Genomic DNA, 21,284 nt, shown 5'->3' on the forward strand with positions numbered 1-21,284 from the left:
GCAACCACATGGTGGTTCAAAACCATCTGTAATGGAATCTGATGTCCTCTTTTGGTGTGTCTGAAGACAGCTACAGTATACTCATATAAATAAAGTAAATAAATAAAGTAAATAAAATTATTTTAAAAAAACAACAACTCTTTTATGTTTTGTTTTGAATGTGAGTGCCCTGTCTGCATGTACACGGGTATGCCAGAAGAGGGCATCATATCCCTTTATGCACGGTCTAAACCACCCTGTGGTTGCTGGGAATTGAACTCAGGCGCTCTGGAAGAGCAGCAGTGCCCTTAACTGCTAAGCCATCTAACCAGCCCCTAAACAAATCTTTATTAAAGGAAAAGAAAATGCAAAGAGACGCTTCTGAGTTCAGAAAGGCTGACTCCTCCTTCTAGAACACATTTTTTTCCCTTCCGGAACTAGAGAGCGAGAGCTTTGTTTCCCGACGAAAAGAAAAACAGTATGGGACCGGAAGTTGCCGGTATAATCCTCCGTGCTGGTCTCCCAGACCCGGCTGAGGCCGTAGCGGACTGCCCTTTCCCAAGATGGCTTCGAAGATTGGTTCGAGGCGCTGGATGCTGCAGCTGATCATGCAGCTGGGTTCCGTGCTGCTCACGCGCTGCCCCTTTTGGGGCTGCTTCAGCCAACTCATGTTGTACGCTGAAAGGGCCGAGGCGCGCCGGTGAGCGCGCCCACGAAGCCGTCGAATGCGGTGGGGGGCGGTACGGCCTGTCCCAGGAACTGGGGTGCGGTGATGTTGGGGGAAGTTGGGGCCCAGAAGTCGGGACACTTAGACTGGGAGGAATTGGTACTCAGACAGGTTGGAAGATGCTCTGGTTCGGCTGTACGACCAGAACTGATGTGGTGGCTCCAGCAGTGGGAAGGGTCTTGGGTTTCTGGGGAGTAGTGGAGATTGCGGGAACTTACAGAGGTCCTAAGACACTCTCCATTCATTCTGCCCTTCTTGTTCCCTACACGCGATTCCCAGGAAGCCCGACATCCCAGTGCCTTATCTGTATTTCGACATGGGAGCAGCTGTGTTGTGTGCTAGCTTCATGTCTTTCGGAGTGAAGCGCCGTTGGTTTGCGCTGGGCGCCGCACTCCAGCTAGCCATTAGCACCTATGCGGCTTACATCGGGGGCTATGTCCACTACGGGGACTGGCTAAAGGTGAGAACGTGAACTCTAGACGCGATTTAGCCATGGGGAAGGAGCTGCAGCGGCCTGGTGTAGGTTGTGGACATGTATGATACTCCCAAACTTGAAGCCTGGGAAAACTTGGGTACAGTTTTGTGGCGATTATTACAGACCACAGACCTCTCTTGTAGAGTGTGAAAATGGAGGTCCAGAGATGGTAAATGCACTTTCCCAAAATCGTGCCACAGTGTATCAAAGGGACTGGTAACCTAGAGTTATCTGATTCCCAAAAATCCTTTAAACCATTACTTTATTAGTCTCAGACTTGTAAAGCAAAAGAGACCTTGGAAAATATCTGGTCTATCCATCAGGTATTATGAACTATAATTGATACTAGTGCAGAATTTGTGCCTGCAAATGCAGAAGCTATAGCAGTCACTGGAAGCCTGGAGGTAAGGTGCCTTGGAGGCAGTGTCTGAAAGGACCGGACTGTCAGTTTGGTGGAGGGGTGGTGGTGGTGTGTGAACAGCTATAGGATCGTGGGGCTATTCATTTCGCTTTGTTTCATTTTGTTTCTAGACAGGGTTTCTCTGTATAACCCTGGCTGTTGTGGAACTCTCTCTGTAGACCACAGTGGTTCAAACTCGCACACAGAGATCCATCTGCCTCTGCCTCCCAAGTGCTGGTATTAAAGGCATGCACCGCCACTACCACCACCACCTGGCTGGTTCTTCTTGTAGTTTCTATAGTCTATACTCCATAGAGGAAAAACTCTGGGATTAGGTTTCAGACTAGGGGTGGAAGAGACGGCAACCTGTGGCATCTAGGTTTTGGCACTTTCTATAAGACCATGGACAGTTTTTTAATGCCCTCTCAGCCCTCAGTTTCTTCTTTGTAAAGAGAATTCTCTCTCTGCAGCCTACACTTGGAATAGGTAAGAGGGTTCATCAGATAGAACAGGATACATAGAAGTGGGCAGTTCTGTGAGCTTGAAAACCAAGAGACGTGCCGTGATTGCAGTTCTTGACTAGGGTTCTTTTTGCCCTGGTCTTAGGTCCGTATGTATTCGCGCACAGTTGCCATCATTGGCGGTTTTCTGGTGCTGGCCAGCGGGGCTGGGGAGCTGTACCGTCGAAAGCCCCGAAGCCGTTCCCTGCAGTCCACTGGCCAGGTGTTCCTGGGCATCTACCTCATTTGTGTGGTACGTTGGGCTTCTCTTGATTGGAGGCACTGTGTGGGAGTGGTGTGAGCTTAAGTCTGGCAGAATCCTGGTCATTGTGCAGAGCAAGGCCTTGTGAGTCATTTCTGGTGGCTCCTAGAGATTGCCCTGGACAGTTTCTGGTTCCTCCTGATGGGTCCTCCAAGAACCTGATACCTGGCTGAGGGTCCCTCCTTTCAACATTATTGCTACCAACTAGATAAGAAGATGAACTGACCATGCAGTCCCAATCTTGAGAATCTAGCAAAGAAGATTCGGTGATTTTTCTCATTGCTTCAGTCTCTAAAGGACTGAGAGAGGGGACAGAGGGCAGGCACGGAGCAAATCAGCTTTAGTGGTGGCTCTGCCTCCTAGAGTTGATGGGTTATGCAGAATAGTCAGGTAGATCTCCCTGGTGCTTTCAGGCCATTGTAGATGAGGACAAAGAGAGGCTTCAAGCTCTTGACCTCATCCTAGGAACCAGGAATAACATCTTAAGGGCAGAGTTCTATGTGCGCTTCCGTGGTGTGTATATTCAAAAGTCTGAGTCTCCATCTTGCTATGGAGACGCACTTCCTTTCTTCAGAAGCTTCCAGGAGAGCAGAGACCAGCCTTTCCTCTTGGGGCCCTATAATCAGAGCGGGAGATAGGCCCTGCTTTCAGAGAGTCCCCATCCAGAGAAAGGACTTCGAAGCCCATTTTACAGGGGCTAACTTGTGGGTACCACTCCTGCTGCAGTCTTAAAGGATGCTGTGTTTCTAGGCCTATTCGCTGCAGCACAGCAAGGAGGACCGGCTGGCATACCTGAATCACCTTCCAGGAGGGGAGCTGATGGTCCAGCTGTTCTTCGTGCTGTATGGGGTCCTGGCCCTGGCCTTCTTGTCAGGATACTATGTGACCCTGGCTGCCCAGATCCTGGCTGTGCTGTTACCTCCTGTCATGCTGCTCATTGATGGCAACGTCTCCTACTGGCACAACACACGTCGTGTGGAGTTCTGGAACCAGATGAAGCTACTTGGCGAGAGTGTGGGGATCTTCGGGGCTGCTGTCATCTTGGCTACTGATGGCTGAGTTCCACAGGGAGCGCCTGACTTGGGCACAGGAGGCCACCTCCGAAGGCCATTTTCCTCCTTGCTGGCCCAGTTGCTGTTTATTTATGTTTCTTGGTTTGTTTACTTTCTTGTTTTTTGATTTTAATAGTTACATTTTTTTCTCCCCCAAGTTTGTGGCTTAGACCTTGGGAAGATGGGAGCCCTCGCGCTAAAGCCTCATAGGGTTGTTGTTGTTTTTCTTACTTGTTTTGGGGAGAGCTGAGGCCAGCTGCCCCTCCCCTATATGGCCAGGGAGGGAGGAGTCCCTGTGAAAAGAGTAAGGCAGAGCTGGGGTGCTGGTAGGTGTCAGGGACAGAGGAAGATTTGGAAGTAAGCAAATGTCAAAATTCCTTTTGGAACCTGACAGATGCAGCTAAACTAAGCAGTGCTTTTCAGACTAGTGTGTGTGTTCACACCTGTGTCTTCACACATATAGAAGGACCCTGTAAGGAAGGGCAAAGTGGCTGGTGCTACAGACGTCACATGGGCTCTTTGGGGGTCTGCTGGGGCAGAAACAATCCCAGCTTTCTAACCCTCGCTCTAGTGTTGAGATCAGGCCCTGGTGTGCTCTGGGATGTGCAAGGCAGAGCAGGCCTGTCAGGCAGCCTGCTGCTGCATCTGTTCTCAGCTTCTCGGTTGACTGGCTGGGCAGAGCATCCTCCCGAATACCAGGCCACACCATCCTCCAAAAATAAACATTTTATACAGATATTGTATCTCTGCTTCTGTTTTCCCTGTGGGTACTTTGCCGTTGGCTGGGGTTGATTTGGGGGTTCTTGAAAGATCATCTTGGGTTAAACCCCATTCTAGTCCTCCTATGATTCCTCCACCACCCCAGTTCTAAGAGTTCCCACAGTTCTTCAACTATCTTTTTAAAAAAAAAAAAAACCCACACACTTCCTGGGTGTGGTGTCGCATGTCATTAATCCCAGCACTTGGGAAACAGAGGGAGGCAGATCTCTGTGAGTTTAAGGCCAGCCTGGTCTACAGAGAGTTCCAGGACATCCAGGGCTACATAGAGAAACCCTGTCTTCTTTCCCAAATAATAAGTAATTGAATAAAAACATCTTAAAACACCAGCTAGAATTTGGCTTAGTAGAGCAAAGGGCTAGAATGCTCCAGGCCCTAGGTCCCATGGATGGCCCTGAAGAAAGATCCGTCATATCCTGAATCCTTACTGTAAGTTAGGTTTTCTTAGGTTTTGTTTTGGTTTTTGAGACAGGGTTTCTCTGTGTAGCCCAGGCTGTTGTGAATTCGCTTTATAGACCTGGCTGGCCTCAAACTCACAGAGATCCATTTGCCTGTTTCCAAGTGCTGAGATTAATGGTGTGTGCCACCACACCCAGCATTCATTTTGGTTTTGAGGCAGCATCTCACTCTAATCTGGCCTGCTCTCAAGCTCCCATTTCCCCGCCCCCACTTTCTGGTTGCTGAGGTTACAGGCATGTCTCTATGTCCAACTTAGCTTTGGTTTCTCCCTCTGGCCCTTTTATAGCCCAGTTTTCACTCTGCCAGTTTGGGGGCAGGTCTTTTGAAGAAATATTTGGCTAGGGCGGCTAGAAGGCGAGAACTGATATCATATTACACATAAGGAAATGGGAGATTCAGAGCAGGTCGGCAACTTGCTTCAAACCACAGAGCAAACCCAGCTGGAGCTAGAATGGCTGTCAGGTCTGTTGAATGTCCAAACCCAGATGTCCCCTTGATACACAATCCCTAGGGAAATCAGGCTGCTCCTGGACCTGGACACAGTCTCTGGTGTGCCATTGTGGGCTTATTAAGGTACCTGGTATATCAAAAATTGTTTTAGGCTGGGAGGTGGTGGCCCACACCTTTAGTCTCAGCACCTGAGAGGCAGAGGCAGGCAGATTTCTGAATTCGAGGCCAGCCTGGTCTACAGAGTGAGTTCCAGGACAGCCAGGGCTACACAGAGAAACCCTGTCTCGGAAAAAAAAGCAAAACAGACAAAATAAATTGTAGCTTAGTTGGTAGCCCTGAGTTCAGTTCCCATCCAGTGGGAATAAATCTGTCATGGAGGCACATGCCTGTAATCCCAGCATTTCAGGAAGTGAAGGCAGGAATTCAAGGTCATCAGATGCTTGGTGAATTTCAAGCCAGCCTGGACCACACTATAAAATGGTGTGTGTGTGTGTGTGTGTGTGTGTGTTGTGAGCTGGAGAGATGAGTAGTTACGAGCACTTGCTCAGTTATGAGGACTAGAGTTCAAATCCCAGCACTCAGATCAGGTGACTCTAGAAAGCCTGTGATTCCAGCTCCATGAGATCTAATACTTCTTTGGCTTTCATAGGCGCTTTCGCATGCACTCACACACACACACAACATGTTATTAAATGTGTGAGGAGAAAAAAAAAAAGAAAAAAAACAAAACAAAACAAAACAAAAAGCCGGGCGGTGGTGGCGCACGCCTGTAATCCCAGCACTTGGGAGGCAGAGGCAGGCGGATTTCTGAGTTCGAGGCCAGCCTGGTCTACAGAGTGAGTTCCAGGACAGCCAGGGCTACCCAGAGAAACCCTGCCTCAAAAAAAAAAAATAAATAAATAAAATAAAATAAATGTGTGAGGAGGGTATTTTGCCTGCATGTACATCTTTGTACTATGTTCATGCCTGGTACCCATTGAGGCCAGAAAAGGGCATCAGATCCCATGGAACTAGAGTTATGGACAATTGTGAACCACCATGTGGATGCTGGGAGTAAAATCTGGATCCTATGGAGAAACAGCCACTGGGCCATTTGTTCCATAATAAAATCAAGAAAATGTTTAGGGCTCAGTGACTAAGAGCACTGGCTGTCCTTTCAAGAATCATAGTTTCGTTCCTAGCATCCATGTCAGGCGGCTCAAACCATCTGTAACTCAAGATCCAGGGGATCTTAGGTTCTTTGTGGGTACCCATGTGTGGGTACCCGTGTGTGGGTACCCATGTGGGCACACATGTAAAAAAATTTTTTTGAAAAAATACTCAAAAAGCATTGCATGAAAAATCTGGCTTCCTTCCCAGCTGAGGTGTCATAAAGATGAGAGATGACCCTATAGTGGGAGAATGGCCAAGCCTGGACTTAAAAGCCAAAGCCATGCTGTGATTTCTCTGGGTTCTTATAGGTAAATATGCCATTGCTGTTAACTGGGATTTTTATCCTTATGGGAAGGGAGCTATTGGCTGGTGTGTGTGTGTGTGTGTGTGTGTGTGTGTGTGTGTGTGTGTGTGTGTGTGATCTCATGCTCCCCAGGAGTAGAAGAACCCCTCTAGGGGTTGTTGATCCCCAAATGAGGAGACAATAGTTTTTACCCTCAGGGCCTTCCAGCTCCATCCAGGAATCCTCTGGTCCCTGGTCCTTAAGCACTTGTTCCCAGAAGATTACTATCTTTAAAAGAAATCTTAAAACATCAACTGGGGTGGGGGTGGGGGGTTAGCTCAGTAGTAGAGCACTTGCCTAGAATGTTCCAGGCCCTAGGTGCTATCTCCAGTATTGAAAAAAGATCACCCCATACCCTGAAGTCCTTACTGTAATTAAACTTTGCTTGGTTTGTTTTTGAGACAAGTATGACCGACTCAGACAAGCATTTGTGGTTTAATCAAGGCCTCCTGAAGAATTTTGAGACCCAAATGAGTGGCAGATCAGGCAGGCTTAGATGCTTTGTAAGACAACGGAGCCTCAAGACATCCCAGAGGCCATGGAAACTGGCCTGCCCTTAAGGTTACCTTAAGCAGAGCCCTGGAAGGCAATCCCAGCCCCATTCCCCAGGCTGATCATTGAAGGCCATCTGGTTTGACTTTGGAGCAGAGTCCGTAGCTGGTTTCACCCTTTCTGTGTTTGTTCTGCCCTGGTGGCCCTCAGCAGACGTGACGCAGCTTCGTCCCCTCAGCTGCCTGGGGTCACCCCTGGCAGGCATGGCTTTTGGTCCATCCTGGCTGCCCCAGGATTTACAAGGCTGGTGATGGTGGGTCAGCTGCCTGGGTCAGAAGCTGGCTTGCAGAAAGAGTCCGGCAGCCCCTTGGCATGATTGACTAGTTCATAGGAGTCCCGGATGTCAGCTAGTCCAAACCAGAAGAAGATCCACTGCTTGTTGGAGAAGCTGCCATCGCTGTGCTTGAAGTACCTGGGTGTGGAGGCCAAAGGGTCAGCTTTGGAACAAGGCTGAGGCTCACCGCTCACTCCCGGTTTTCAGGACAGTTGCCTGCTGCAGGCTGCCCGGCTAGGAGCAGATGTCTGTTAGTTTATCCTAGGAGTAGCAGCAGGAGCGGCTCAGGAAGCCTGTGTTGCCATTTCCTCAAACAGTGGTCCAGCTTCAGGCAAGTTAGGTAATTACCAGGGTCCCACAGCTAGGAAGGTGCGATCAGGGCCATCCCTGCTTATCCTCCAGCCCCAGCCCCAGCCCCCTCTGCCTAGTGTAGCAAAGGACCTGGTCCTTTGTCACTTTCTCATGAGTGGAGGCTGAGGGTGTGACTGCTGAATGGAAGGGGTGGGTGTTCCTTAGAGACACAGCCTTAGCGTTAGGAGTTCAGCAACCAAGACCCCAGCCTGAGAAGACCTGGGTCAAAGCTTATCAGAGCCCTAACTGGATGTCACTTGCTTTACAGAAATGTGGGACTGAAGAATGTCACTAGGTGACCTTGACTCTAGAGGAGACTTTTTTGTGACAGGGTTTCTCTGTGTAGCTCTGGCTGGCCAGGACAAGCTTTGTAGACCAAGTCGGCCTTGAACTCATAGAGATCCACCTGCCTCTGCCCCCCAAGCGCTTTTCTCTGATAGTGAAAGGACAGAATGCCCAGTGATGCTGTTGGTGAAGCCTGGGGCGTAGCTGACGGGGATTACCAGGGGTTGATGGGGTTCGTGACCCTTGAGCGCCAGAACAACGTTTGCAGGTCTCTCCGAAGGCATTCCCACAGCATCTGTCCGGAACCTTGGCCCTGGCGGCTGGAGCTCACCACAAATTTGTCCAGATATGGGGTGCCCCCTAGTACAGGCTCCACTGTCAGAATGGCTGCCGCATTGTACCTACCACAACAGGAGAGAGGTAGGTTAGGACCTCTCCTTGCCCTAAAGCTGCGTCCCCAACCTTGGGGTCCTGCCCTCTGGGGCCCCGAGGCTCACCCCTCAGAGACATAGATCGAGTGCAACCGAGGGCGCAGTGACTCTAGATAGTCTTCTCGGAGCTTCTTGCCGAAGCTGGCGTTGACTAGGTTCACTAGGCGGCCCTGGTCGAGGCTGTCCAGGCTGCGCACTCGTAGCATCCGCTCAGCATTTTTAAACAGGGTGCCACAGCCTGGGGAGATTGGAGAGGGCTTATAGGTTGGGCCAGAGTCAGGGCCACCGCGAGGTGCGCTTTCCGCCCATCTCCCTAGCTCTCAAGTCCCTGACTCCAGTCCCCACTGCCTGAGTTCTCTTGCCTCCCTCCGGTTTCGACAGCATCGGGAAGCCATTGGTGCGGCGGCGGCCTCTCTCCCTACAGCTTTGAGCGGAGGTGCAGGCGCGAGTCGGGGTGAGCGGAGCGCTCCTGCTGGCCCACAGCCTGGCCCTGTGGGTGCTCACCCTGGGGACTCACCCTTGTTACTGAAGAGTTCCGTGAGCAGCGTGCTGGCGGCCGTAATGACTGCGGAGGAGTAGTGCGGCATGCGGCTGAGCACGTCCACGATGAGCCGAATCTGCTGCCGTTCTTTGGTGCCCAGCCACTCCGCGTTGGTAACGAGGTCAAGGTCGGCGGGCAGGTTCACATTGCTCAGGATCTAAGTCCCAGGAAGAAGATGAGCTTCCAGGAGATACACACCCATACCGAGTTGGGCCCAGCCCTATGGCCCTCTCTGTGACCACTTAACTTTTATCTCCTCGGCTGGGAAGTGCTCAGATCTGGGCACCGAGGAACAACCCTCCCTCCCCCTCTAAGATCTTTTGTTAGAGTCATGTAGGGGACACAGGGCAGGGGATTCAGTCTTGCCTAGTGTCACGAGGTGGCACGGGAGAGGGGCACACCTTTTGACTGGAATTCCGCAGGCCGCCTGAATTATTGAGGAAGATGATTTTGGTGGGCTGCAGAGCCTTGGCCAGAGACGCAGTCACCTCCAGCGAGTCAAGAAGCACCGAGCGGCGCGCAGCCGTTTCCCCAATGGGGCACAGGATCGGGATGCTGTTGGATTCCAGGCACCACTGCAACAGGTCTGTCTCCACCGCGACGATGCCACCGTAGCTGTGGGCCAGATGTGGTGCTCGAGCGGGACCAGGGCAGGGCCAGCAGAGTGGTCCAGCTTTGAGGATGCCAGGGCGGGCTGGTCTGACACTAACCTGGCATGGGGAGCCGGCTCCGCAGCGCTCAGCACTGATCCGCCGCCAAAAAAGGGCACAGCAGTAGCCGCGTTATGCCGTAGTTCATCCACCAGCACTTTGCAGCTCTGAGCAAGCTGGGCCTTAGCTTCCCAGAAGGAAAGACAGCCTGAAGGTGCCGTGGGGGCCGGCAGCCCCAGGACCACCAACGGCTTCATGTCCATGCGTTGCAGGAAGGCTAGGGCGAATGCCAGGCGGGATACCGCCTGTGGGCACTGGAACACCTCCTCATCTACCTGTACAGGAGCGGACGTTCAGGGGCACGACACTGGCTCTATGCTGCTTGTCTCTACTCGAGCCTTAGGACCCTCAGTGACCACATTCTACTCAGGAGCCTTTGGGTCCCACTTTTGGCCAACCGCTCCGCCCTTTGCCCGTTGGGTCTTAGCCACCCTCTTATCTAGCACTAATGTTCCTCCCCCGGCTCCTCCCAGCGGCCTTGGACTCTGGGACACCTTGGGGGGAGGGGTAGTGCGACAGCTCAGCCGACTGAACCCCTATCTGCGTCCACCGTGAGAGGCCTTTCTCAGACATCACTTCTGGAGGACTGGGCTTCCAAGCCTTCTCGTTAGGTTTCTGTAGCCTGATGGCTTTACTGTGCCCAGCACTAACTCAGCACCTCTGTGCTCCAGATTCACGGGCGGGCGTGCGGAGACCCACGACGCGCTATGGAACAGTCAACATCTCCTTGCAGTGACACGACGACACCGGGATCGGCTTACCTCCATGACAGCGAAGGGCTTGTCCACCGAATGGTAGCAGGTCTGGAATTGTGTGAGCCAGTGGCGTGCTTCTCCTGGGCTTGCACCACACTGATTCAGGAAGGCCTGGATGTCCCGCTGCACCAACGATCTGCCGGCGGGAGGCGCAGGGGATTCGAGGGGCGTTGGAAGAGGTGTCCACGACGGCTCCTCGACGGCAGGAGACTGGACAGGACCCTTAGCGCCCTCGGCGTCCTCTGCGTGAGCCCTGGCGGTGCTGAGCCGGCGTCCAGGGCTGGCACTTCTCGCCCCGCGCCGCCGAGCGCTACCACTCAATCTCCGTGAGCCCCCAGGACCTCCCGGGCTGCGCAGCCTTCTGGCCGCTGCAGCAGACCGCAGGGCTGTGGCCACCCACGCCGTCGCCATGACGACAACCAAACCCACTTGTTCCCCCCCACCCACAGGTGACAGTCCGTCTGGAGCGCACAGCCCTAGGGGTTCTTAACTTGCCGCTGAACTGGGCTGGATCAGACTCGGGGCGGGGCGGGATAGGAGGACCGTAGTGGCTTCTGGGTGCGTTTGGGGTGTGGCAAGTCACAGACCGGAGGGTGGTGCCTCTAGACTTCCCCGCCCCTTGTGTGTGGGGGTACTGGAACCATTAGCGAGGGTCACGAAGGTCAGATTTAGAGTGATGGAGCTCTTTGGTTTGCTACCAAAATGCTGGTTCTAGAAAGTGCCCAGATGTCCCAGGTGTGTGTGTGCGCAGATTTGCAGGGTCGTGCAAGTGACTGAGTTTGAAGAAGGAGTCTGGGAAAGTTGAACACGGGGGGTGTGGTCCTCGCTGTAGCATATGGATTCAAACAAAGTCCTGTTGCCGAGCAGGACTTGGTGTGACATATTTGTACTCTCAGTTCCTGGGAGGCTGGAGCAGGAGGATTGCTTTGAGTTCTAGGAGAAAATAGACTACATGGGGGGTGGGGGGGAGCCTTGTCTCAAAAGATAAAATCGAGTATTCCAGAGGCAGAGACAGAGGCAGAGGCAGGCCTGTATTCACAAGTACAAGGCTAGTCTGGTCTACATTGAGAGTTCCAGGACAGCTAAAGGTCTTCATATTATAGAAAGATGATCCTGCTTCAAAAAACAAGAAACACAACAAGGAACCTAAAATACTTGTACCCCACATTCCTGAAGAGGAACCAGGAGGGTCACAATCAAGGTCATCCTCGACTTATAAGCAATTCAAGGCCAGCCTAAGCTAAGGAAACCCTGCTTTTTTTTCTTTTAAGGAACAGGGTTTCTCTGTGTATCTCTCTGGCTGTCCTGGAACTCACTCTGTAGACCAGACTAGACTCAAATTCCGAGATCTGTCTGCTTTGCCACCAAGTGCTGGGATTTAAGGCATATGCCACCACCGCCTGGCCTAAGCCCTATGTTAAGAAAAGAAAATCTTGTCTGAGTTCATGCTCAGGTTAGGCAGGTTGTGACAACCGCAGCCCCTGGAGCCACCCCGAGGAACACTGTCATAGCCTCTACTACACCTCTGTTCCTCTTAATGCTTTAGGCCGTTTAAAGCTAAAATCTATTCCTACGAGGCTTGTGACTTGAAGGCTTCTGTTACTTGCTAGAGACAGAAAAAAAAAACGCTTAAGAATAAGAAGAGAATAAAACAAACATATTACATTCCAGATGGAGGAGTATGGCCTGCTGACTTGAAAACTTAGAAAGTTAGTTTGTGACAGGTGCTAACAATACTTTAGTACTATGTCCCGGGCAGGATGTCTGGCTCTGTGAAACCCCTTTCCGTCATCCTCAGGGTGACCCCAGGGGAGGTGTTATATCACCCCATTTGCAGACCCAGAACTAGATAAGATCCTTGGTTCATCAGCAGGGATGCGCAGGACAGCATGTGCCTGTGAACCCCTCCCCCACCCCGTATACTCCTAGTTAGTCCTGCCCTGCCAAGGTCACACAGCTCAGACACTGGCCATCATAGCTTCCCTAATGTTTTTGTTGTCTCACTGGTCTGAGTGACTGTTTTGAAAAGGTGTCTGTCTTATTTTGTATACCAGGCTGGCTTGGAACTCACATCAGCAACCTGAGTTCAGGGAGTATAGGCATGTATCATCACACCTATCTCTTAGTGTGGATTACCCCCCTCACCCCCTCAGGCCATGCTTTCCAGGGTACCCCCTAAAAGAGGCTCGGTGGCCACCTGAGTATTCTGGACTATTTCCAGGTTGCTGGACTGGAGGCACAGTTCTGTGGCGCATGTGAGAGATTCTGGGTTCTATCCACAAAAGAAAAAGAAATTCCAGAGGCTGCTGGGTGAGTGTGCTGACCCTTTCCTGGAAACTGTCCCTTCAACACACCCACACATACTGGCCGGGGAGTCTGCAGTGGGAGGAGAGCCTGACCTTTGGGTCTTCTTCATTGGTAGTCCCATTCTCCAACTTAGAAAACTAGACAGGTGGTACTGTAAGGCTGGGTAGGTCTGTGTGTGGCACCGGCACATGTGTTCACACATGTGTGCACACGCGTGTGCCTGCACACACGCGTGCACACACACATGCGCGCACACACAGAGGCATGCATGCACACATTCACGATGTGGACCCTACAGAGCCATTTTTCTCTTCCCCCTGCCAGCCTGGCTCCTGCCACACACACTTCTCCATGTCCCCAAAGGAGGTTGGCCTATCCCTTGAGTTATAACTTTCACTCTAAAACTCCTCCTGACTTCAGAGTCTCCAGCCTTCAAGGCGCTGCCCCTCCCTACTGGCTGTCTTGCATCTGAGTGCTCTCCCTCTGGTCTCTTCCCTCCAAACATCTCTTCCTCCCCCTGATCTTGTTCCCTTCATCTTTGTCCCAGACTGGAGGTCCCTGGAGACAGGGCTGCTGCCTCCCTCCTCGGACTAGGGGATTCCTGAGTGCCCACACACTCGTTCAGTTCAGGAAGTGTCATCAGCATTAACGGCATTACCCCTGACAGATACTGGCTCGGCTCCCACCTAGAGGTGGTGTCCCCAGGCAGCCAATGGGACCCAGGTATACCCTAGTGAATGATTAACACTGATGGACCTGGGGCCACTGTGTCCCTGCTGCTTCTTACTTAGGGAAGGCCAGCCTCTACATGAATACAATGTATGGGAACAGTGACCTGATTGTCCAACCAAGCAAAAGCCTCCCACAGCGGACTCCTCAGCCCTAAGAATGGAGACTTTCCTTCTTTCTCCACTCCCTGTCCTTTCCTGTTATTTTGGTTGTTTTTGAGACACAGTCTCAAGTGTCATCCCTTCCCCCCCTCTAACCTAGGATCACGCTGTCTTCACCCCTCCCCCAATGCTGGGATTTTAGGCATGCACCTCCATCTGGCTTTTTAGGGGTTCTGAACTCAGATCTCCTTGATTCTGCAACAAGCATTTTGCTAACTGAGCCATCTCTAAAGTACTTCTGTATCCTAAATTTTTAAAAAATATGCATCGATGTTCTGACTGCATGCATGTCTGTGTGAGGGCATCAGATCCCCTGGAACTGGAGTCACAGAGAGGTGTGAGCTGCCATGTGGGTGCTGGGAATGGAACCCCAGTCCTGTGGAAGAGCAGCCAGTGCTCTTTATTAGTGAGCCTTCTCTCCAGCCCCTGGCACATTTTCAAAATAGAAACAAAACAAAACAAAACAAATGCTTTCCTGTGTGTTACGGAGACACTCGATACATGCAGGTTCATTTTTTCAAAGTGTAGTTTTCCTCCAAGCCATAAATATACAAAAGGCAAATAAAAATTTTTGAGACAGGGTCTTGATGTGTATCCCAGGTTGTTTTGAGGTTTTTGATAATCCTGCTTAAGCTTCACAAGTGATGGGTGTAAAGGTAAAATAGTCACGTAAGTTCTAAACACAAATACTTAATACATGTCCAGTGAAAAGACAAATGGGTTTTTGGACTTAAGAATTTCAGTTCCAGGGGACTGGAGAGATGCAACAGCTGCTGAAAGTGCTTACTGTACAGGCTTCTGCATGTCCAAGGCACACATAAACTTCCTCAATGCTGCACATGAAATGTCTTAATCAATTTCAGTTCCAGTTGTCCTACCGCTGTGTTCCAGCAGGGGGTGCTAAATGCTTCGTCTGTTCCCAACTATCCTGGGGTTTTGTGGAAAGATTATCAGAAGTGTCACTGACCTTCAGTTTTGAGACTTTTTGATGGCTAGAGAGTGGGAAGAAGGCAAGAAAGAGGAGGATGAGGGGGTCAGGAAGAGAAAGGAGGAAATGTAGGAGAGAATCCGGGGATTAGGGGGAACTTAGGAAAAATCTGTTGTCTGGAAAATAGTAGGGATCTCCCCTGGGTATTATTTTAAACATTTACCAGGTGTTTACTTTCTTTTCTTTTTATTTTCTTATTTGTTTGTTTCTCTCTTATTTTCCTTTGCTTCTTTTATTTGACCAAGTCTCATGTAATCCAGGCCAGCCTCAAACTCACAGTGTAACCATGGATGCCTTTGGAAAGCAAGGCTTCTTCTGCATCTCTTTAGTTGGCACGTGTTTGTGCACGCATGCTCATGAGCGCCATGGCACACACAGGCAGCTCAGAGCACAGCTTGTCCGGGATTAGCTCCGTCTACCGTGCTGACCCTGGGGCCAACTCAGGTCTTCTTCAGCCTGCCTTCTTTACCCACGGATCCATCTTACTGGCCCTGCCCTTGAACTTCTGACCTCCTGCCTCCACCTTCCAAGGGCTAAGGTTGTATGTGCTGGGCAGTGGTGGCGCACGCCTTCAATCCCAGTATTTGTGAGGCAGAGGCAGGGGGCTCTCTATGAGTTCCAGGTCAGCCTGGTCTACAGAGTGAGTTCCAGGACAGCCAGGGCTACACAGAGAAACCCTGTCTTTTTAATTTTTATTTTATTTATATGAGAACTCTGCAGCTGTCCTCAGACACACAGAAGAGGGCATCAGATCATATTACAGATGGTTGTGAGTCACCATGTGGTTGCCAGGAATTGAACTCAGGACCTCTGGAAGAGTAGCCAGCGCTTTTAACCACTGAGACATATCTCCAGCCCCCGAGAGACCCTGGCTTGAAAACACCTCTTACCAAAAAAAAAAAAAAAAAAAAAGATTGTAAGTGTATTGCACACCTTCTTGAAGCAGGCATTATCATTAAGAGTTCCTATGAGGCTGGATTCAGACACATGCCGGTGAGGTGTTTTCTAGAAGGTGGTTGGAAATAGGTCCTGTCATTCAAGAGAGAAGACCTGTCTGGAGAGGTCACTGGGATTTGACAGTTGAAGCTCATTTCATGTGACAGTGGATATACATTTAATGTGTCCCTAGAGTGAGTATCAGCTGCCAAGAGGGACTGTAGAAACAGGAGCCCACAGTGGACCAGGAGTTGGAAGTCAGAAGTGGGAGGTCCCCCAGGAATCACTCAGAATCCATGGTTGGGACATCTCAAGAAGGAACAGTCCATGGTGTGAATACCTCAGCGACTGAGAAGAGGCCTTGAATTCACCCACTAGTGACTTCCAGAGGAGTGGGGAAGCCAGATCTTCAGGATAGGGGAAGAGCCTTGAACAACTGTAGCCCTGGAACTCCTAAAGAAGCTATATGCCATGGCTGAAATGAGGGGTGTGTTTGGCTGTGTGTTATAGGCATGAGTTTGGGCACGCTAATGCTGTGGCATTTGTGTGGGGTCAGAGGATAACCTTAGATGGTAGTACTCACTTTCTAGGTTACTTTTGAGACAATGTTTCTTGTTCACCACAGTTAGCTTGTGTGGGAAAATTCATGTATGTCTTTTGTGTTAGAATGTTTCAGATGGCCAATTAGTGGGTGATTCAGAAGTTTCTGTGGAAGGGAAGGCCTGCGGAGTGTCAGTATTTATGAACAAGTCCTTAAAATGAAAATTCAGTGTCTACTACTACTTGAGAACGAGCTAAATGTGTTAGTATGTCGTTACAAGTAACGACCACCAGAGGGAGACGCCGACTCGCGGCTTCATCCGAGGACAAGGCTGTTACTTAGGAGCGCAGCGCTGAATCCGCGAAGGGAACTCTCTGTACCGGGGACCAGGTCCGGGCAAGGGTGCCCGAGTTTACCGCCCCGCATGGATTAGGAGTCAGAGCCCGCAGGATCGAGCCCTCCTGGTTTCCTTATTTCTTCTGGGCACTAGGTCAGATCTTGGCCCAGGAGGGGACCTGAGCGATGATTTGCGCGAGGTAGGGTGGGGTGCGGTAGCCAGGGGCTGGTTGTAGGTCAGTGGGGATGGGGCACCCTAAAAGCCACTGCAGGAGTTTGGGAGGTTGTCATTTGAGGCCGCTGGGGTGGTTACAATAGGGTTACTTACTTTTTAAAAATAAAATACATTTCCGTTATAAAAGTAATTTAGGAAAATTCCTGGAAAACTTCAAAAACTGGTTAAACCAAACGTATAGTCTACAAATATATTGCATTTGATCTGTTTCCTTCGACATTCTTTTTTTTTTTTTTTAATTTCTTTAAATTTGAAACAGGGTCTTGCTTTGTAGCCCAGGCTGGCCACATCATGGCAATGGTCTTCGGTTTCTTCTTCAGCACTTTAAAACCAAGCAAGTAAGCAAGCAAGCAAACAAACAACAACAACAACAAAACCCCACATTGTCTCAGGCCAGTGGGATGGCTCAGTGGGTAAAGGTCCTTGCTGCCAAATGGATGCAAAGAACTGAGTCCTCAAAATGTTCTCTGACCTCCACCTGGACACCATGACATGCACACACATATTAATACGCAAATATATAATGTAATTAAAAATAAAAATAAGGGCCAGGCATGATGTTGTCGCACACCTTTAATCTCAGCACTTGGGAGAGGCAGAGTCAGGCAGATCTCTGTGAGTTCGAGGCCAGCCTGGTCTACAGAGTGAGTTCTAGAACAGCCAGGGATACACAGAGAAACCCTGTCTGGAAAAACAAAACAAATAAAAAGAAAGAAAAAAAAGGAAAAGAAAAGTAGAACAAATAAACAAATCAAGCCAGGAACAAGTTGAAAACAAAGACTGAAAGAGAGTCTGAAAGAGAGAGAGTCTGAAAGAGAGAGAGACTGAAAGAGAGAGAGACTAAAAGAGAGAGAGTCTTACCAGGCAGGCCTTGTGGTCTAAACATGTAATATGAGCTTTTTGGAGGTAAAAGCTGAAGTGTCAGGAGTTCAAAGTCATCCTTTACTACATACTGAGTTTGAGCTAGCCTGGACTACAGGAGACTCTGTCTCCTAACAAGTTCGTTCTGCAGGGTCATGAACAACTGACTCAGGAGAGGCTGAGAGTTCTTGGGGTTCCGACTCTTCCCTCTGTACTAAGTGCTTCTGTGCGCCCGCCCTTAGCCTTTCTCCGTGGCTTCTGTGCGCCCACCCTTAGCCTTTCTCCGTGGCTTCTGTGCGCCCGCCCTTAGCCTTTCTCCGTGGTTTCTCCTGCGGCTTTTGAGCTTGTCAAGATCTCTTCCCAAGACAAATGGAGTTTTTTTTTTTCTTCTTCTTCTTCTTATTTTTCCATGGCTTGACTTAATTTCCCACTTAACTTAAAATAGACTTCATTACATTTATCAGTTTCATGTGTGTGCATATACACATGCGCGTGCATGCCACAGAACTCGTGCGGTCAGAGGACAACTTTTGTCTGTCCTTCCTCCATGTGGATCCCGGGTATCAAACTGAGGTCCTCAGGCTCAGCATCTAGTGCGGTTACCAGCTGAGCCGTCGTGCCCCACGTCTGACTCTCTTAACTACCTGGGTACTGTGCTGGGTACTGTGCTGGGTACTATCCTGGGCACTATGCTGAATTCGTGGGGCTGTCAGTTTTGGACAGTGCCTGCGGGCCTTCATCCAGGCCCCATCTCTCCTGACTCTCGGGGTGTAGGGTACCCACTCCTTACCCTATCTCTTTCCTATGACTGTTTTCGGTGATGGGCGGGTCATTGCATGGATGATCCAATAATATTGCATCAGCCTTGAAGTAGGAAGGATTCAAAGTTGACTTCTTGGAGTCAGTGACATGGCACAGTGGGTAAAGACACTGTTGCCAAGCCTGATGACCTGGGATGATCATCTCCAGGACCTACCTAGAGGAAGGCGAACTGACTCCTACAAGCTGTGAGCCCCCCCCCTCTCTGTTTCTCTCTGTCTCTCTGTCTCTCTCTCTCTGTCTCTGTTTTTCTCTCTGTCTCTGTCTCTGTCCCTCTCCCTACCCCCCCCCCTCTCTCTCTCTCACACACACACACACACACACACACACTGCTGTAAGAACTTCATCACCCTGGGATAGAGGACGGTGAGCCATTTTCCCTTTTCCATGCCCCACGACCCAAGCTGTTACTCTGTCTCCGATCTAATTTCTCCATCTAAACTACAGTATCTGTGTGTAGGGGTTGGTTTGGGGTGCAGTGGGGTGGGGGTGGCAGTGTAAAAGGGAGAGTGGAGGTAGAGGGGTGGGGGATGGGGATACGAAGATGGCTCAGAGGTTAAGAGTGCCCGCTGCTCACTGCTCTTGCAGAGGACCTGATTTTGGGTCCCAGCACCCACAAGGTGTCTCACAAACATCTGAAACTTCAGTTTCAGGGACTCTGATGCCTCTTCTGATCTTTTCAGAGACCAGGCAGGCACACAGCACACAGACATACACGCAGGCAAAACACCCATCCACAGAAAAATAAAATTTAAACTACAGGGGGTGCAACTCGGTACTAATTCCAGGATTCAGGAAGCTGAGGCAGGGGAATTAAGAGGTTGAAGGCTAGCTGGGCTACTTAGTGAGACGCAGTTGCCAAATAAATTGGTGAATAAAAGATGAAAACATAAAAAAAATAATTAAATTGAGTCGTTTGCTTGAGTGTGGGCTGTGGGGGCACACGCTGTCTTGTGACAGGCCCTGGAGCATGGGTGGGAACACAGGTAGCCTATGTTGATGGGGACTGCTGAGTGCAGGGAGGGGGAGGGGGTGGTCTATATTGATCTCTCACGAACCTAAGTGTGGTTAGTGTTGGGCTAGAACCCCTCCCTGCCCCTCAACCCCTCACAAGCTGGGGGAAGGACTGCCCTCCTCTCAACCCCTCCCACACAGAAGATACTCCCCCACTTCTCAGAGAAACTCCGGGCTAACACATCATCACTCCCCATCCCCCCCCACCAACCTACGCAAGCACGTGCCTGCCCAGGGGCTCACAGTTTATGGACACAATCCGAGCTCCTAGCTGGCACCAGCTCTATAAAACCCCTTTGCTTTACTCTGGATGGGTGATGACTTCACCTGGGAGATCAATAAACCCACCTGAGAGCTGCCTCCTGATAAACCTGCCTTTATCTACTTTCAATCTGGTCTAATCTGAGTCACCTAGGGAGAGAAAAAGAGTTTCAGTCAGCATGAGGCAGGAGCGGCTGTCCTTGTGAGAGACCTGCTCAACCCCACAGCATGGATGGAGACTTAGATACATTCCCAGATCTGGGCCAAGCCTTCTCTGGTCCGGTCTCATGGCCAAGCCTTCTCTGGTCCGGTCTCAGCCTGCATTTCCCCTCCCCTGCCCCCCTCCCGTGTCCTCTCCCCCCCCCAGGGTTGTTCATTGTGGTAGAAACCTTCAGCTGGTTTAGAAACAAGGACAGGCTTGGGAGCGGGACCCAAATAAACTAGTCTGGGGAGGGGAAGGGAGAGTTGGGGAGGGCTGGAGACAGGCTCAGCGTGAAGCCTGGGTCTCAGGGGCTCAGGCATCCATTAGAGCCAGGAGTAATTAAAGGAGGGGTGTGGTGGGGTAGCTCCCCTGGGTGGGTGGGGGGGACTCCGGGTGTGATTCAAAGATAAAGGTGAGAGCCGGTGAGCACTTTACCATCCAGGAATATTGTGGATTGGAGATCTGGCTCTGGGACTGGATCACCCATTTCTGCTGACCGCCAGAGGACCCACACTGACAAAGGCTGCCGAATGTGCTGGCATCTGGCTTCCTCTTGGTGGCCTGGCTTTGCAAGGCTGGGTTATGGATAGCCTGAGCTAGGATTGCCTTCTCTGTGTTCTGGGACATAGGATTTTTTTTTTTTCTTTTGGTTTTTCGAGACAGGGTTTCTCTGTGTAGCCATGGCTATCCTGGAGCTCACTCTGTAGACCAGGCTGGCCTCAAACTCAGAAATCTGCCTTCCTCTGCCTCCCAAGTGCTGGAATTAAAGGTGTGTGCCACTACTGCCTGGCAAAAGATGGAATCTTAATCGAAAAAATTCCTCCATAAGATTGGCTTACAGGCAGAGCAGTGGGGGGCACTTTCTTGATTAATGATTGATGTGGGACCTGTGCTGGGGTCCTGGGCAGTGGTCCTGGATGGTGTAAGAATTCAAATTGAGTAAAGCCAGTCAGCAGTACCCCTCCACGGTCTCTGCATCAGCTCCGGCCTCCAGGTTCCTGCCCCGTGTGAGTTCCTGCCCTGACTTCCGTCATTGATAGGCTGGGGTGTTAACTATATATAAGCAAAATGAACTCTTGCCTCCCCAGAAAAAAAAAAAAAAGAAGTTGGCAGCTCCTGGGCTTGAGTCCATGGTGACCAGAGGGGTGTGGAAGGAGGACTTACAGGCTGCTCTCACCACAGACAACTGCACCGACATCATTAAAGTCTCAGGTAAAAGGCTGTTTTTAAAGGCAAGATCTCATGTAGGCCAGGTTGGCCTCAAAATCACTATGTACCCAACCAAGACTGACTCTGAGCTACCCATCCTCCTGACCAGACCTTCTAAATGCAGGTGTGCAGCCTCCGTTCAGCTTAAAGTGTTTGAAACTTTATTATATAAAAAAGTTGGGCAGGAGAGATAGCTTAGCGATTAAGAGC

The 21,284-nt window shown here is 50.5% G+C and overlaps 2 protein-coding genes across 3 annotated transcripts; one reads left to right on the top strand and one right to left on the bottom strand.

Moving 5' to 3' along the window:
- Positions 1-467: 467 nt before the first annotated feature.
- Positions 468-4,131, top strand: Tmem101 (transmembrane protein 101). Of its 2 annotated transcripts, none has more exons than XM_052196880.1 (4): positions 468-679; positions 986-1,166; positions 2,188-2,334; positions 3,094-4,131. In XM_052196880.1, exons 1-4 carry the CDS (start codon positions 543-545, stop codon positions 3,400-3,402), a joined length of 774 nt encoding a protein of 257 aa, XP_052052840.1. In that variant the 5' UTR covers positions 468-542; the 3' UTR covers positions 3,403-4,131. The 2 variants fall into 2 exon arrangements, with proteins under 2 accessions (XP_052052840.1, XP_052052841.1); XM_052196881.1 differs by having other exon boundaries at positions 665-743.
- A 2,861-nt stretch (positions 4,132-6,992) lies between these two features.
- Positions 6,993-11,003, bottom strand: Nags (N-acetylglutamate synthase). Its single transcript, XM_052197159.1, has 7 exons — positions 10,482-11,003; positions 9,721-9,995; positions 9,412-9,625; positions 8,987-9,167; positions 8,536-8,707; positions 8,257-8,439; positions 6,993-7,540 (listed from the first exon to the last, which is right to left on the bottom strand). The coding sequence occupies exons 1-7, from the start codon at positions 10,884-10,886 to the stop codon at positions 7,387-7,389; spliced, it is 1,584 nt and encodes a 527-aa protein (XP_052053119.1). The 5' UTR covers positions 10,887-11,003; the 3' UTR covers positions 6,993-7,386.
- Positions 11,004-21,284: the final 10,281 nt, after the last annotated feature.

Source organism: Apodemus sylvaticus, chromosome 10 (assembly GCF_947179515.1).
Source record: "Apodemus sylvaticus chromosome 10, mApoSyl1.1, whole genome shotgun sequence".
In the NCBI taxonomy this organism is placed as follows: domain Eukaryota; kingdom Metazoa; phylum Chordata; class Mammalia; order Rodentia; family Muridae; genus Apodemus; species Apodemus sylvaticus.